We start from the raw sequence: 13,232 nt of genomic DNA on the forward strand, positions 1-13,232 counted from the left end.
AACAAACAACCGTTATCCTACTTAAAAAGGTTTAGGTAAACACATGATTGCTGGACAATTATTTTGCTGTGTCTAATTTCCTCTAACAGGCCAGACTTCTAGAACAGGTAGTAGTGACATAAATGCAGCTTCTTATTGATTTAGAGTTGCCCACAATGACAAGATTCTGAATCCAGAATTTGGTTGAATCCCCTTAAGATGAGACAGTAGAAGGAGAAAACTGAAGATGTTATATTGCCAATACTGCTGGCAGGACTTTCAAAATCAGATATAGAGATTGGAAGTGTATCTGCCACGTGGGCTTATTGTCAGTGCCAAGCCCCCATAGCTGGTCTGCTTAACATGCTGGGAGGGATGGTGGAACTTTTTCCACAGTGGTCCTTCATGTTCAGAACCCTGCCAGGTTTACAGGCCAGTCATCCACTCTAGATTGAACCACAACCAATTCTGGCAGCATTACCTCCAGACTTTGCTAGCACAGACGGCTAAGACAAAGAAGCTTCCACTAGTCAAATATCTACCATTTGCCCCAAATAAAATCAGTAGTTAGCCCACCAGAAGGATTTAAAGGTTTAATTAATCAATCAATCAGAGATTTTTAGAGCGCACTACTCACCCGTAAGGATCTCAAGGCTCTGTGGGAGGTCAGTCCTCTATGCTTCAGTCGAAGAGCCAAGACTTAAGGTCCTTCCTGAATTGAGGTAACGTTGGTCATTGCCTGAGGTGATGAGGTAATGTGTTCAAGCTCTTTGCTGCAAGGTAGACAAAGGATCTTTCTCCAGCTGAGGTCTTCTGTATGAGGGGTACGGTGGCTAGTGCCTGCTGAGCAGAGCAGAGAGGTCTGGCAAGGGAGTTTAAGGTGTTGCGGTGGTTGAGGTAGGTGGGTCCTAGGTCATGAAGAGCCATGTAGGCGTGTATGAGGAGTTTGAAGTTGATCCTTGAGGCGTTTTGGATGTGCTGTAGTTTCTTCAAATTCTTCTGGGTGGTGCCGGCACAGAGGGTGTTGCCATAGTCGAGCCTGCTGGCGACCAAGGTGTGGGTTAGGGTCTTACAACAGTCATTTGGGATCCATTTTATGATCTTCCAGAGAAGTAGGAGCATGCGGAAACAGGAGGATATGACAAAATTGACATGGTAGGTCATGGCGAGAGATGAATTCAGGATGAAGCCAAGGTTGCGTGCGTGGTTTGTTGGGGTGGGGGGTGCCGAGTGTAGCAGACCACCAGGAGCTGTCTCAGGATGAGCATCTCAGTCTTGTCTGAGTTCAGCTTGAGGAAGCTCTCCTTCATCCAGGTGGCAACGGCTTCCATCCGTTGTGAAAATTCTTCTTGGCAGTTGTAGGGGTTTCTGTCCGTGAGATGATCAGCTGGGTGTCGTTGGCATAGGAGACGATGTTCAGTCTGTGGCTTCTGACGATAGATGCGAGCGAGGCCATGTAGAAGAGGGTGGGGCTCGGGGAGGAGCCATGGGGCACTCCACAGCTGATCTCTGTAGGTTCCGACAGGTATGGTGGGAGTCTGACTGTGTGTTCTACCGGTCAGGAAGTAGTATATCCACTGTAGGGCCTTGCCGCGGATGACAACTGCATGGAGCCTGGAGCAGAGGGTGTGATGGAAGACCATGTCAAAGGCGGCCAATAGGTCCAGTAGGATGAGGGCTGCTGTTTGTCTGCAGTTGAGGAGCGAGCGGATGTCATGTGTGGTAGAGAAGGGGGCAGGCTCCGTGCTGTGGTTGTTCCTGATTGAGAGATGTCCAGGATGTTGTTGTCCTCGATTGCTGAGCTGTGCATTGATGGCCTTTTTGATGACCTTAGCTGGGAAAGGCAGCAGGGAGATGGAGCAGTCGTTCTTGAGATCCAGGGGGTAGGCTGTGGGTTTCTTCAGGAATGGACGATCTTGTTGTGCTTCCACTCCTCGGGGAAGGTAGCCATCTCCATGGAGCAGCTGAAAGTGTGGTGGAGCTTGGGTACGATGGAAGTGTTGGCTTTGTTGAAAATGTGGTGGGGACAGGGATCCTTATGGGTTCTGGAGTGGATGCTGCTCATGATGGAGCGGGTCTCGTCCATGGTGAGGGTGGTCTAGCAGTGCAGGATCTGTAAAGGTTTGGAGGATCCGAGCTGGAGGGTTATTGGTGGGCTCAGAGGGTCTTGGGTCTGAAGCTATTGTAGATGTCCTAAATTTTTCAATGGAAGAAGGTGTCTAGTCTATTGCAGAGGTCCTGAGATGGAAGGATGTTTGCAGCTTATGTTTGGGGTTTGGCTAACTCCCTGTACGCTTGGGGGATGGATTGATCTTCCTAGGTGCTTTCTAAATCGGCCACAATCACACTAAAAAAATGGTAGAAGAGGGTTTGATTTCCACTTTCATGTTAGGATAAGATGTTTCCAAAAATGCTTATGAAGATTGTGGCATATTTAAAGCAATGCATAGCCTTGGTGGATTTCTGAGAGGTAGCCACATGTTATAATTGCTGTTCGTATTTTGCCCTCTGTTATTGGAGATAGATAAAATATTAGCACTATCAGTCCTCTGAAAATCTTCTGATGAAGTAAATGGGGTGTCTATCTTCTTTTTTTTTTCAGATGCTTTCTTACAAAGAATATCTTCATGTATTTCAAATCGCCTTCTCATCTCAGCCTTCTTTACAGTACCTGGGATTCTTTTGAGTTTAATGGCTGTTCGTCTTGTCAATAAACAAAGTAAGTGCAGAAAAGTGTAAAATATTTAGGTAAGATGTGCAGATGTGCTGCTTCTTATTTGTACCTTATTTATGGCAGTTATGGAAAGGTTTTCAATCAAAGGTGTCATTGAATCATTGAAACTCTTGTTTTGGTAATTTCATTGCAGCCATGATGTGGTGCTGGAACAGAATTTTTAGAGTAGGAGTGCTGACATCACTGTTACTTCACTGAAGCCATATAGTCCTGGCCCTTCGATATACCTCTGTAAAAAAATTGTTGTCCTGAGATTTTAATTTTTCTAATTTTGTTTGTATCATTAGGGAAGTAATTTAGATTGGGTAGACATTGCTGATCGGGGCCAAATTTTTCTGGTCAGCATTGTTAAAAATGGCAGATGTGTTGCATTGATGATGTAATATTTCAAGAACCTTGGGATCTAATTACTTCATTTTGGTGTCAAAACATCGGTTTTGGGGGGTCAAGTAGTTTTATAAAGACAGATAATAACTTCTCAGAGCAACCCTTGTTCCATTTTCCAAAAGGGAGACTCTATAATAATGTGTTTTAGCCATTATGTTGGTAATTTATTTTAATACTGTTTTTGTTTCATGTTTTCCATTGAGTCAAATTTGTAAACATGAGTAAAGCAGGTGGTAGCAGAGGATCTTTTCTTCTGACAGAGTGTTGATAACTACAAAATCGGAGGACTCATTCAACAAAGAAAAATGTGTCATATGCCAGATTAATCCAGAAGAAAAGCTAACATCAACTGTGGCTGGACAGAAGAGAGTTCAAGATGCTGCAGAAATACAGCAAGATGAAGTTCACAAAGTATTGAAATGGAGGGGTGAAGAGGATCAAGTATTTTATCTCTGTAACAAGTGCTACAGGTCGTATACAATAGAAAACAGCCTTGAAAAAGTGTCAAAAAATAGCTGAAATCAGTGAATCACAACAAGAATCCAAGTCTTCTGAGAAAGAGATCAAACTATCAAACCCAATCCCCACCCACTTAGAAGATCGATGCTACCCCTCACCCACCTCCAACACCAGATAAGAAAGCAGAGGCTCTTCAATGTGTTATTTGTGGTTTAGTTAGAAAAAGGCCCAAAGGGATTGACGAAAGAACAAAGTACAGAGTATGTGAATCTCACAAGGGCAAACATGTTTTTACCTGCAGCTAGTTTCTTCCAAAATGAAGGTTTCAGCTGAGTAGCTGATCTAAACAGTGAGGTGAATGTATTTGAGGCAGATTAGTATGCCCACCCGAACTGCATGCGTACATGCATTCGAAAATATGAATGTACAATGAGCTCCCAGCTACATCGTAACCACCAGCCTTCAGTTAAGTTTGCACTCTCTAAAAAAGCAAAGAAGTTTTAAAGCCACTCTTGAGTGCTGGCTACGGGTACACACTCAGTGAGATCAGAGAAACAATGGTCAACATTGATGAAACTGTATTGGGCCATAATAATGAAATTAAGATTTTTCTGGTGAGAATGTGCAATGACAAAATTCATTTTTTGTCAGTCTAACAAAAAGAATGAGCCACTTATGGTGATCTCAGCTGATTTGACTCCTGAAGTTCATGCTGCCAAAATAAGATCACAGGATGCAGTAAGATCATTAGAAACCATTTTAAGAAATGTTCTGAAAGATTTTGAATTTGGGCTTAATGACAAATATTGTGATGTCTCAGAGTTCCACAAATCATGGGTGACAACAAGGATGCCTGATGTTGTCTTAACATGTTTTACATCATTGTTTAATATCAGCACAGCAAAACTGTTACAAACTAACATTCTTGAGTTCAGAACAGAAGATGACAACATTGATGATGGCTTTGAAGATATAAGTGAAGAAGTGGAAGACAATCCCATGAACCGACAGGCTTATGCTGAGCAAATATACTGTCTTTTCCAAATCATGTTTTATGAATTACATCATCAATGACAATTGCAAAGGTAGAGAGCTAATCACTTCAATGAATAGGATTGGTGTATCAACAAGTTATAATGACATAGTACGGAGCAGGAACTTGTTAGCAGCTCATGCTGTAAAATCTTGTGAATCCAACAGCACACCATTTCCAAGTTACTTTTACCAGGAAAGGATTTACAGTTGCTGCTCTTGATAATTTTGATTTTGAAGGCAGCTGTTCTTTGTCCGGAACATCCAGCACACATAATACTGCCATGGTGCTTTTTCAAGACTGTACCAATGAAGTAGCTGCTGGAAAACAAGCTGCATCAGCTGTAGACATAAACAAACGAAGCTGCAAGCTTATAACCCAACTGCATTGCCAACATGTGCAAAATCGCTACAAGCCATCAACAAATCCTAATCTACCAGAAGGTTTCAAGGTGGCTGAGGACATGGATCTTCTTCTACCTGATACTGTGGTCTGCAAAGTTAATTTAACTGAAATTATCATATCGCTTATTTAGTGCAGACTTAAGTATGAAGAAAAGCCAGTTCCTCTGTGGGCTGGAATTCATGCTCTGAAATCCTAGTATATCATCCCACTGAAAAAGGTTGTGATTTTAACAGTAATACCATCTCTGGTCACAAACTATGCAACAGGATACACAGCTCTAAAACATTTACAAAATGTGTGTTATCAGCTTGAAGACCAGCCTATCCTGACAATTTTCTGCAATGAATGTGTTTTCCATATTGTAGCTGACATCTTTATGAGCAATCCAGTAGAATTTGATAATCTTTATCCAATGATGAGTATTTTCTACATGACGAAAGTTGTGTTGCTGTGTGAAGTAAATTATCTCAGTGGATGTAGCATAGACAATGCAATTATTGAGGCAGAAATCTTTAGAAGCAAAAATGTCCAGTCAGTATGGAGCGGTACTCGTTGCATTAATTAATTACAAGGTATGCTTATCATATATGAGGCTATGGAAACATTGTGTTGGAATGCTTTTTGGAACAAATTAGGTTTTGCATATCTTATCTCAGTAGTGAACAAGGCACAGGGTGCACTTTATTCCAAAGACATAATGCAAAGCCAGGCAATGTTCAAAATCAGAAAACCTGAAAAACAAGTTCATATATTTTGTCAAAGAATGTGAAGAAAAATCAGAAGTGTGCAAGCAGTGTGGATAGGTTTTACACATGATAGCTTTAGTGAAAAACGTGGTACATGCTGATTAGGAAGGGAATTGGGAGCTGCACATGATGACTATGGAGTCACTGATTGCTGTGTGTCACAAATCTGATTGCATAAACTACCTGAGATATGGCTCCTGATATTTGGAAAGAGTGATGTAGCTAGACGTGGAAAAACCATACCTCTACAGAAAATTCATCCAAAGACATCTTGTGGTGAAAGTCAGAGAGGGAATGTTCAATTCTGCGGCTCCAGATATGAAACTGGAACGGACGACCCAGAGATCACAGAAAAGCTCCAAGGGAATCGTTGGTCATACACATAAAAAGTGAATATGTTGCTCAGTGGAAGCTAGTTTACCATGAAGTCCTTTCTATTTGCAATGTTTTCAGAGAGATACCAAAGTCAAAATTAATGGACCATTGTGAAACTGTTCCTCACCACGAACATGTGGGAAAGAAAGGGGAATGCTTTAATGAACATTTTGACAATCTTCTTCATTTCATGCAGCAGCAAGCAAACTCCTGTGAAATGCTCAGTCATGCTGTGCGACTACAATGTCTTGACCAAACAATTTGTAGATAACGATCTAAAGACTTGTCTACTAGATGTCCTGGAACATGGATTGAAACTATACACAGAACTGTGGCAGGAGAGATTTGTATTGAAAGAGAAAAAGGTGTTTGACATAATCACTAAAGCTAAACTTCCATGCTTTAATTGCCATAGTAAGAGTTTCATCCAACCAGCCAATACAAAACAGGTTAAGAAAGAACAACTTTCACAAGCACAAGCGCATAGAGAGATGGATGTAGCAAAAGAAATGGGTGAATTTATCAAGGACATTCTATTGTATGATCTTCTTCCAACAAACGCATTATTTGCTGGAGATGCTGCAACAAAACCACTGAAGCACCATCTCGTACAAGAGCTGGAAAAGAAACCTTTCACCTGAAGAATTTCAATTTGAAAAGGTGCTCTCACTGAAAACTGCTGTTGTTGTAGACTATGGCCCTCATTACAACCCTGGCGGTCGGTGTTAAAGCGGCAGTTATACCGCCAACAGGCCTGGGTAAAAAAAAATGGAATCACGACCATGGCAGAAACCGTCAAAACATGGCCACTTTAACACTCCGACCGCCACAGCGGTAGCAACAAACACCGCAGTGGTAACCACCAACAGCCAAACAGAAGACAATGTACCGCCCACCCCATCCCAACCCGCCCATCTGACAGCTTTTACGGGGCGGTACCAATGCCATCAAAAGCATGGCAGAAACAGTACTTGGAAGGGAAACCACTCACCTCTCGACACTCGACGAAGAACCAGGACGCCATGTAGCCGAGCTGCAGGTCCTCCCCATGCTGGTCTACCTCTTCATCTACCAGGAGTATCAACAGTGGTGGCGACGGTGAGCACTGCACCTAAGAGACAGGGGAGAGGGGGGGGAGGAAAAAGAGAGTGACACACACACGCAACACGCCACCCCTCCACCCCCACCATCACCCACAACATCATACACACAAACACATGAATCAAAATTACATTTACACTCCGTAACTCCCTGGAAGAAAGCAAGGACAAAAGGAATAGAGTCAAATCAGTGATATTTTAGAAATAGTCAGATATACGTAAGAATTTCTAAAACAGTATTTACAAAAATATACAATATGTACATAAGGCAGTACATTGTCCACTCAAAATGTCCATGGGCCACTGGGCCAAAACTCATAGGCCAAGCCCACACTTGACTGCTGCCTCAATACGGAGAGAACACTGCAGGGCATCAGGTTGAAAACACACGGGCACCTCAGGGGGAGGGTGAAGGGGGGTGCACCTCAGCTGGAAGATAGGACAACGACACTGCTCCTGGAGGGGGCTCCATGCCCACAGCGATGTCCTGGGGAGGTCAAGGCCACAGTCTCTCAAGTGGGTGCTTTGCGTACTGCTTGCTCCTGGGGAGTGCAAGGCTACAGTCTCTCAATTGGGTGGTTTTCCCACTGCTTGGTCCTGGGGAGTGCAAGGCCACAGTCTCTCAAGTGGGTGGTTTGCCCACTGCTCGGTCCTGGGGAGTGCAAAGCCATAGTCTCTCAAGTGGATTCCTTCTTCCACTGGTTATGAAGGGGGCTTTGTGCCCAGTGTGCTTCATCCTGCCAAGGATAGGGTGAGTGGATGCATTTCTCCACTGTTTCTGGAGGGGGCTTTGTGCCCATTGTGCTTCATCCTGCCAAGGATAGGGTGAGTGGATGCCTTCTTCCACTGGTTCTGGATAGGGCTTGGTGTCCAGTGTGCTTCATCCTGCTAAGGATAGGGTGAGTGGATGCATTTCTCCACTGGTTCTGGAGGGGGCTTGGTGCCCAATGGGCTTCATCCTGCTAAGGATAGGGTGAGTGGATACATTTCTCCACTGGTTCTGGAGGGGGCTTGATTCCCAGTGTGCTTCATCCTGCTAAGATGGGTTTCCACAAATATTTAGCATTTGCGTAGCACTAAGTGCCTTGATTTGTTTTGATCCTATTAAAATTTTTGCTTTCATCACAATTCAGAAGTACAAAAATTACAGAATTACATTTCTGCTTTCGTAACTGTCGATATATTTTGAAATATCCCTACAGTTCATTTACAGATATTTACATTTTGTTGTTTGTTACAAACAAAACTGACATTCCACAGCCTTTGCAATCACTCTGAGTACCCTGGCAAGATTGCCAGATTTTTCACCTTACAAAATGTTCTAGTTTTGTAGTTAAAAGCAAACACCAATCTGCATGTTAAAAGAATTTGTAGCAATTTGTCAGAAGATATTGCCTGACATTTCACCCCTGTCTTTAAACACACTACAAATGTGTCAAAATAAAAACAAAGTTTAAGGCATCTTTCATGGTCCTTCACCTTTGGACTAAAGACTTGTTGGAGATTTTAGACTGTGTGTGTTTGTGTCTATGACATTGTCAGCCTTTGTTTTTTAAACACACACTCATGACCACCAAGCATGAAAAGAGAGATTGTTTGTGTTTTTCCTGTGCAATATATTGTTTCATTGTCTAGTATTAGGAGGAAATCCAAATTAGTCTTACCTGGTAGAGGAGGTAGGGTCCATGTGCCAAGGGTGATGTTAAGGAAGTTAGGGAAATGTATACCTTAAAGAGTGTATTGATTAAGGTCAGAATATTCTCCCATAATCGTTTTAGAAACTGCAGAGAAAAAATATGCTTCAGGTCTCCTATATTTCCTTTAAAATTCCATCATTTATCATTCTGTGATTCTATAGTTTGGCTATTTTGTTGGGGGAAATATCACAAAATAAAATGATGGACAGAGTATTAAAACTTTTCAAACACTCACCCCCAGTCACAGATCTAGATTTAATCCATAATTATTTTGCTCCCCTCATCACCCCAGTTTGGATTCAGCCAGACTAGTCTTGACCCTGCTCCCCATGTAAAGAGTCCAGTCGAAACTGCCAAGCATGATCGCCCTGGAAACAAGCATTCTGGGACCGGTGTCGGGGTAGCACCCCTCATCAGCCAGGCTAGGTTGAATCCAGTGGAGCAGGTGAGCACGGGACCCACGTATGGGCATGACCTAGTCACTTAGGATGCACATAGCAACATCACAAAAAAAATGATGGACAGAGTGTTGAAACTTTTCAAATAGTCACCCCCAATCACAGATCTGGGTTTAATCCATTGTTGTCGTGCTGCTATTTTGCTAGGTGTCCATGATGAGTTATGAATTAGCCAAACTTTACATTGTGCCAAATATAGTAAGATCTATAAGGACTAGCCTGGCCAAAGGACTTGCGTGATTAACTGTATCAAAAGCAGCCGACAAGTCTAACATGATCAGGAATGCTGACTGACTGCTGTTATTCAAAAAAGCATAAAATGTACAGTAGATTGAGGCGTGACACCATCACATGGACATCAAGGTAAGGATTGAAACCAGGTACTAACTAAAGGAAAATCAACTAAAAATGAATTTTATTCAATCCTAATCTAGTCAGATAAAATCTTAATTCAGATTTGGTACCCAAAATAAGTAGAATTCTATACCTGAGGTAGTGATCACAGGAAGATAATTTAGAACTTTATTCATATCTAATGCCTTCTTGAGTCTGTGCTCCTCTCTATATGACTAGAATTTTTTGTAATCATCTGTTTTGATTGTAAACCAATATTTTCAGGGTTATCAAAGAGAGAGTACAGTCCCAGAAAGTAGTTTTTTTTTTTTTTTAGATATGCCAGCCAAGGAATACTAGTCATGATACATAGATTTAAGCAGTCAGCCAAAACTTTCGTTGAGAAAACTGCCTCTGAAGAATTCCATAATTTAACCCACAATATAAGCGGGCCATGGCGACTCGATCTTCCAGAAAGCATAAACCCAATTCCAAATGTGTCACAAGGCTAACGGTGCTTGGGGGGGGTGGCTAAGAGCCTATTCCGGGACTTGTTTTCTACTAGCTGTAGTTTCCCTAATCCAGCATAGCCCTAAAATCCAGCTCCATATACACCAGCCAACAGACATTTACTATTATAGAGCCTAAACATTCCCTTAAAAGGCTTATGGCGTAAACTTTTTAGCACACCTAAAGATTGCATTGCATGCTGCTTCAATGTTCTGGGCTTTTTGTGTAACTAACCTGCCCCACACACCATAAGCATCCAATAAGATTCACAAGTAATTAAAAGAGGATACCTTGGAGATTAGAAAGCTATCCATGTAAAACTGTTTTGATCTGGTATTCCTTGCTCCACATGTCATGATCATTTTTTTTTTAGGACTTACCTTAAGATCAAATTCAGACATGAAAACGTTAAACACATCTAAAAGTCTCTGCAGATCGTTTGATGTTAAGACTAAAAGGACCACATCATCCGTGTAAAGAAAAATAAGTACAGGAGATACATATGAACCAATTCCCGGGATGTCTTTAGTGCAGGAGCCTAGCAAGTCTTCCATATTCTAAAAGGTAGGGGGTCAAGGGAGAACCCAACACAGTGTACCTCACAATACATAGGAAGCATTCCATTGAGATGGGTTCAAAGGACTCCTGTCTGCAGTCCTGGGTTTTGAGAGGATCTATTCTATTTTGGATTATACTAGGGCCAGACGTTGTCTGATTTGGGGCAGCAATATTTTACTAATCTTTTTTATCAAAGAAGTCAGCTACATCATCGCAAAGCTTCTGCAATGGAATAACTGACTGCCAAGTACAGTCAGTATTTGACTGATCTCACAACATATCAAAAAACATTTTTGCCCTGTTTGTAGGTTTGAGAATTATGTTGGCAAAGTATTTTGCCTTAGCTTTACTAACCTCTTTTTATAGTCACATAGTGTAGACTTTTTATCTGCTTCTCTATATCCATTCCAGCATTTTCTTTCTAGCCTCCTACATGCGAGTTTAAGTGCTTTTAGTGCCTCACTGTACCAAGTTGTGGATGGCCAATGATGAGATTTCATATTAATGAAAGGAATCACTTCATCCAGGGTTTTAAGGACCCCTTATTCATAAGGCCTATTTTGACTGAAGATGAATAAGAAAGAAAATGTAAGAAAAACTTGTGTCTCTAATGTGGTTCTCATAAACATCTTGTGTGAAATTGTACAAAGAAATCAGTAAGAAAGTGGTTTGGAAATGAAGTCTTTCTCCAGAGACTAAGACCCTCATTAGGAGGCTGGCGGTCATGAGACCGCCAGCCTCAGACTGTCACGGAGCCAACGGTAAGGATAGGCAGGTGCCTAGCATCTCCAACCCCACAAGGACCTCTGGTGCGGTCGTATAACATGGCTGCAAACCGCCAGGCTTTCCGTTACGGTCACCCTGCCACAAAAACCTTGGCAGTCACGCACCCAGCGACAGGAATCTTCATTCCTGTCACCAGCACACACAGAATCACATGTCCGCACATATCTCCCCCACCCGTCCACACACTAAAACACCCCCTACACTGCTTCCCGCACGCATGCATACACACCTGTTCAGCATATGCATAGATGCACTCAGACACCCTCACTCACTCATATTCATCAACAAAGACACCCCTACTTACTCACATTCATCCACACAGACACCCCCACTCACTTGCAGACATGCAGACACATCCTCCATTCACGTGCACACACATTCACATTCACTCGCATAAACACATGCATTCAGCACCCCCCTCTGCAAACATGCACACATGCACCCAAATACACAGGCCCCCTTCCTCCCTTCAGACTTCCACTTACCTCCTCAGTCGAGGGGGGCGTCTGGGAGGGGATGGGACCTGGGGGCCTTCCCTCGCCGCTACCACCACGCTAGCAGACTCCGCCAAGTATTACTGCTTGTAATACTGCAGGTGTAGTGCTGTTGGCGTGGCGGTGCCAGCGAGGGACCCGCTTCTGCATCGCCAACCATCAGCACGAGTGCTGGAGACTTTCCACCAGTAACATGGCGGACGGCTGCCAGCACTTTTGACATAGCGGTCTGCTGGCGGGTTTGGCATTGGCAGTCTGGTAAAAGACTGCTGAAGTCTAAAGGAGGGCCTAAATGCCTTAAGCAGTAATCTGCATTTTGAGTAAGATAAGAAAGAAAGAATGCAACTTTAGACTCCGAAGTAGGGAATAGTGTAGTGTCCTGATTCACAAACGTATACTTATATCTGAAGTCTACTTTTAGACCTGAAGTCTAAGTTTAGATCTCAGGTCTAACTTTAGACTTCAGGTTTAAAGTTAGACTTTAGGTATAAACTTAGACTTCAGGTCTGTTTGCCTTTGTGAAATGTGCCCTCAGTTCACAAAATAAAACTCAAACTACATTGTGTAAAGACGACATTTGATTTCTGGGAATCCTCTCTATATCTCTCTGGTGCAGTCAAAGGGATGGGAGTAGCTGGCATAACAATTGGCTTAACAACTCATGCCCTTACACTGGCACCACTAGATCTATCTCTGCCCTACTAATGAAGATGGACGAGGGACAGGCTCTTGAGAGGCACACATCCTATCTACTCTATGGCAAAAGTCTGTGAGGTCCTTTTGCATTTGCTGTAGTAGTTTCCCATATCACTTAGTGTGAAACCTTCAACTTCCATTATATTGAAGCCATGGTTTATAATTTAGACTTCCCAATCTGTCATATTTATAGAAACCCCAGGAAGAGGGCAGACAGCAGCCCGCAACGGATTCAATGGTCAAGAAGCTAAACACTGACAACCGCTTCTGTGTTATTTTAGTGTTCATACATACCTAGGATGAAACCCACCTTTTGGTTAAAACACTATGGTGGTCATTCTGACCTCGGCGGTAAAAGGCGCCTACCGCCGGTCAGAAATCCTCCATAATCCCGCCGCGGTCGCGGAAACCCGCCACGGTCATTCTGACCCGCAGAAGGCAAACCTCCGAAAATCCGACCGCCACAACAGACCGCCAGACCA

At 42.8% G+C, this 13,232-nt stretch overlaps 1 protein-coding gene across 3 annotated transcripts in view; it reads left to right on the forward strand.

The window, feature by feature from the left end:
* The window catches only part of LOC138299205 (butyrophilin subfamily 1 member A1-like), a 745,683-nt gene that overhangs the window by 356,224 nt on the left and 376,227 nt on the right, over window positions 1-13,232 (forward strand). For all 3 annotated transcript variants that reach the window (XM_069237316.1, XM_069237318.1, XM_069237319.1), the window contains exon 5: window positions 2,582-2,698. In XM_069237316.1, the coding sequence (XP_069093417.1) occupies window positions 2,582-2,698 (117 nt within the window). The remainder of the gene's footprint in view (window positions 1-2,581; window positions 2,699-13,232) is intronic.

Source organism: Pleurodeles waltl, chromosome 6 (assembly GCF_031143425.1).
Source record: "Pleurodeles waltl isolate 20211129_DDA chromosome 6, aPleWal1.hap1.20221129, whole genome shotgun sequence".
Classification (NCBI taxonomy): Eukaryota; Metazoa; Chordata; class Amphibia; order Caudata; family Salamandridae; genus Pleurodeles; species Pleurodeles waltl.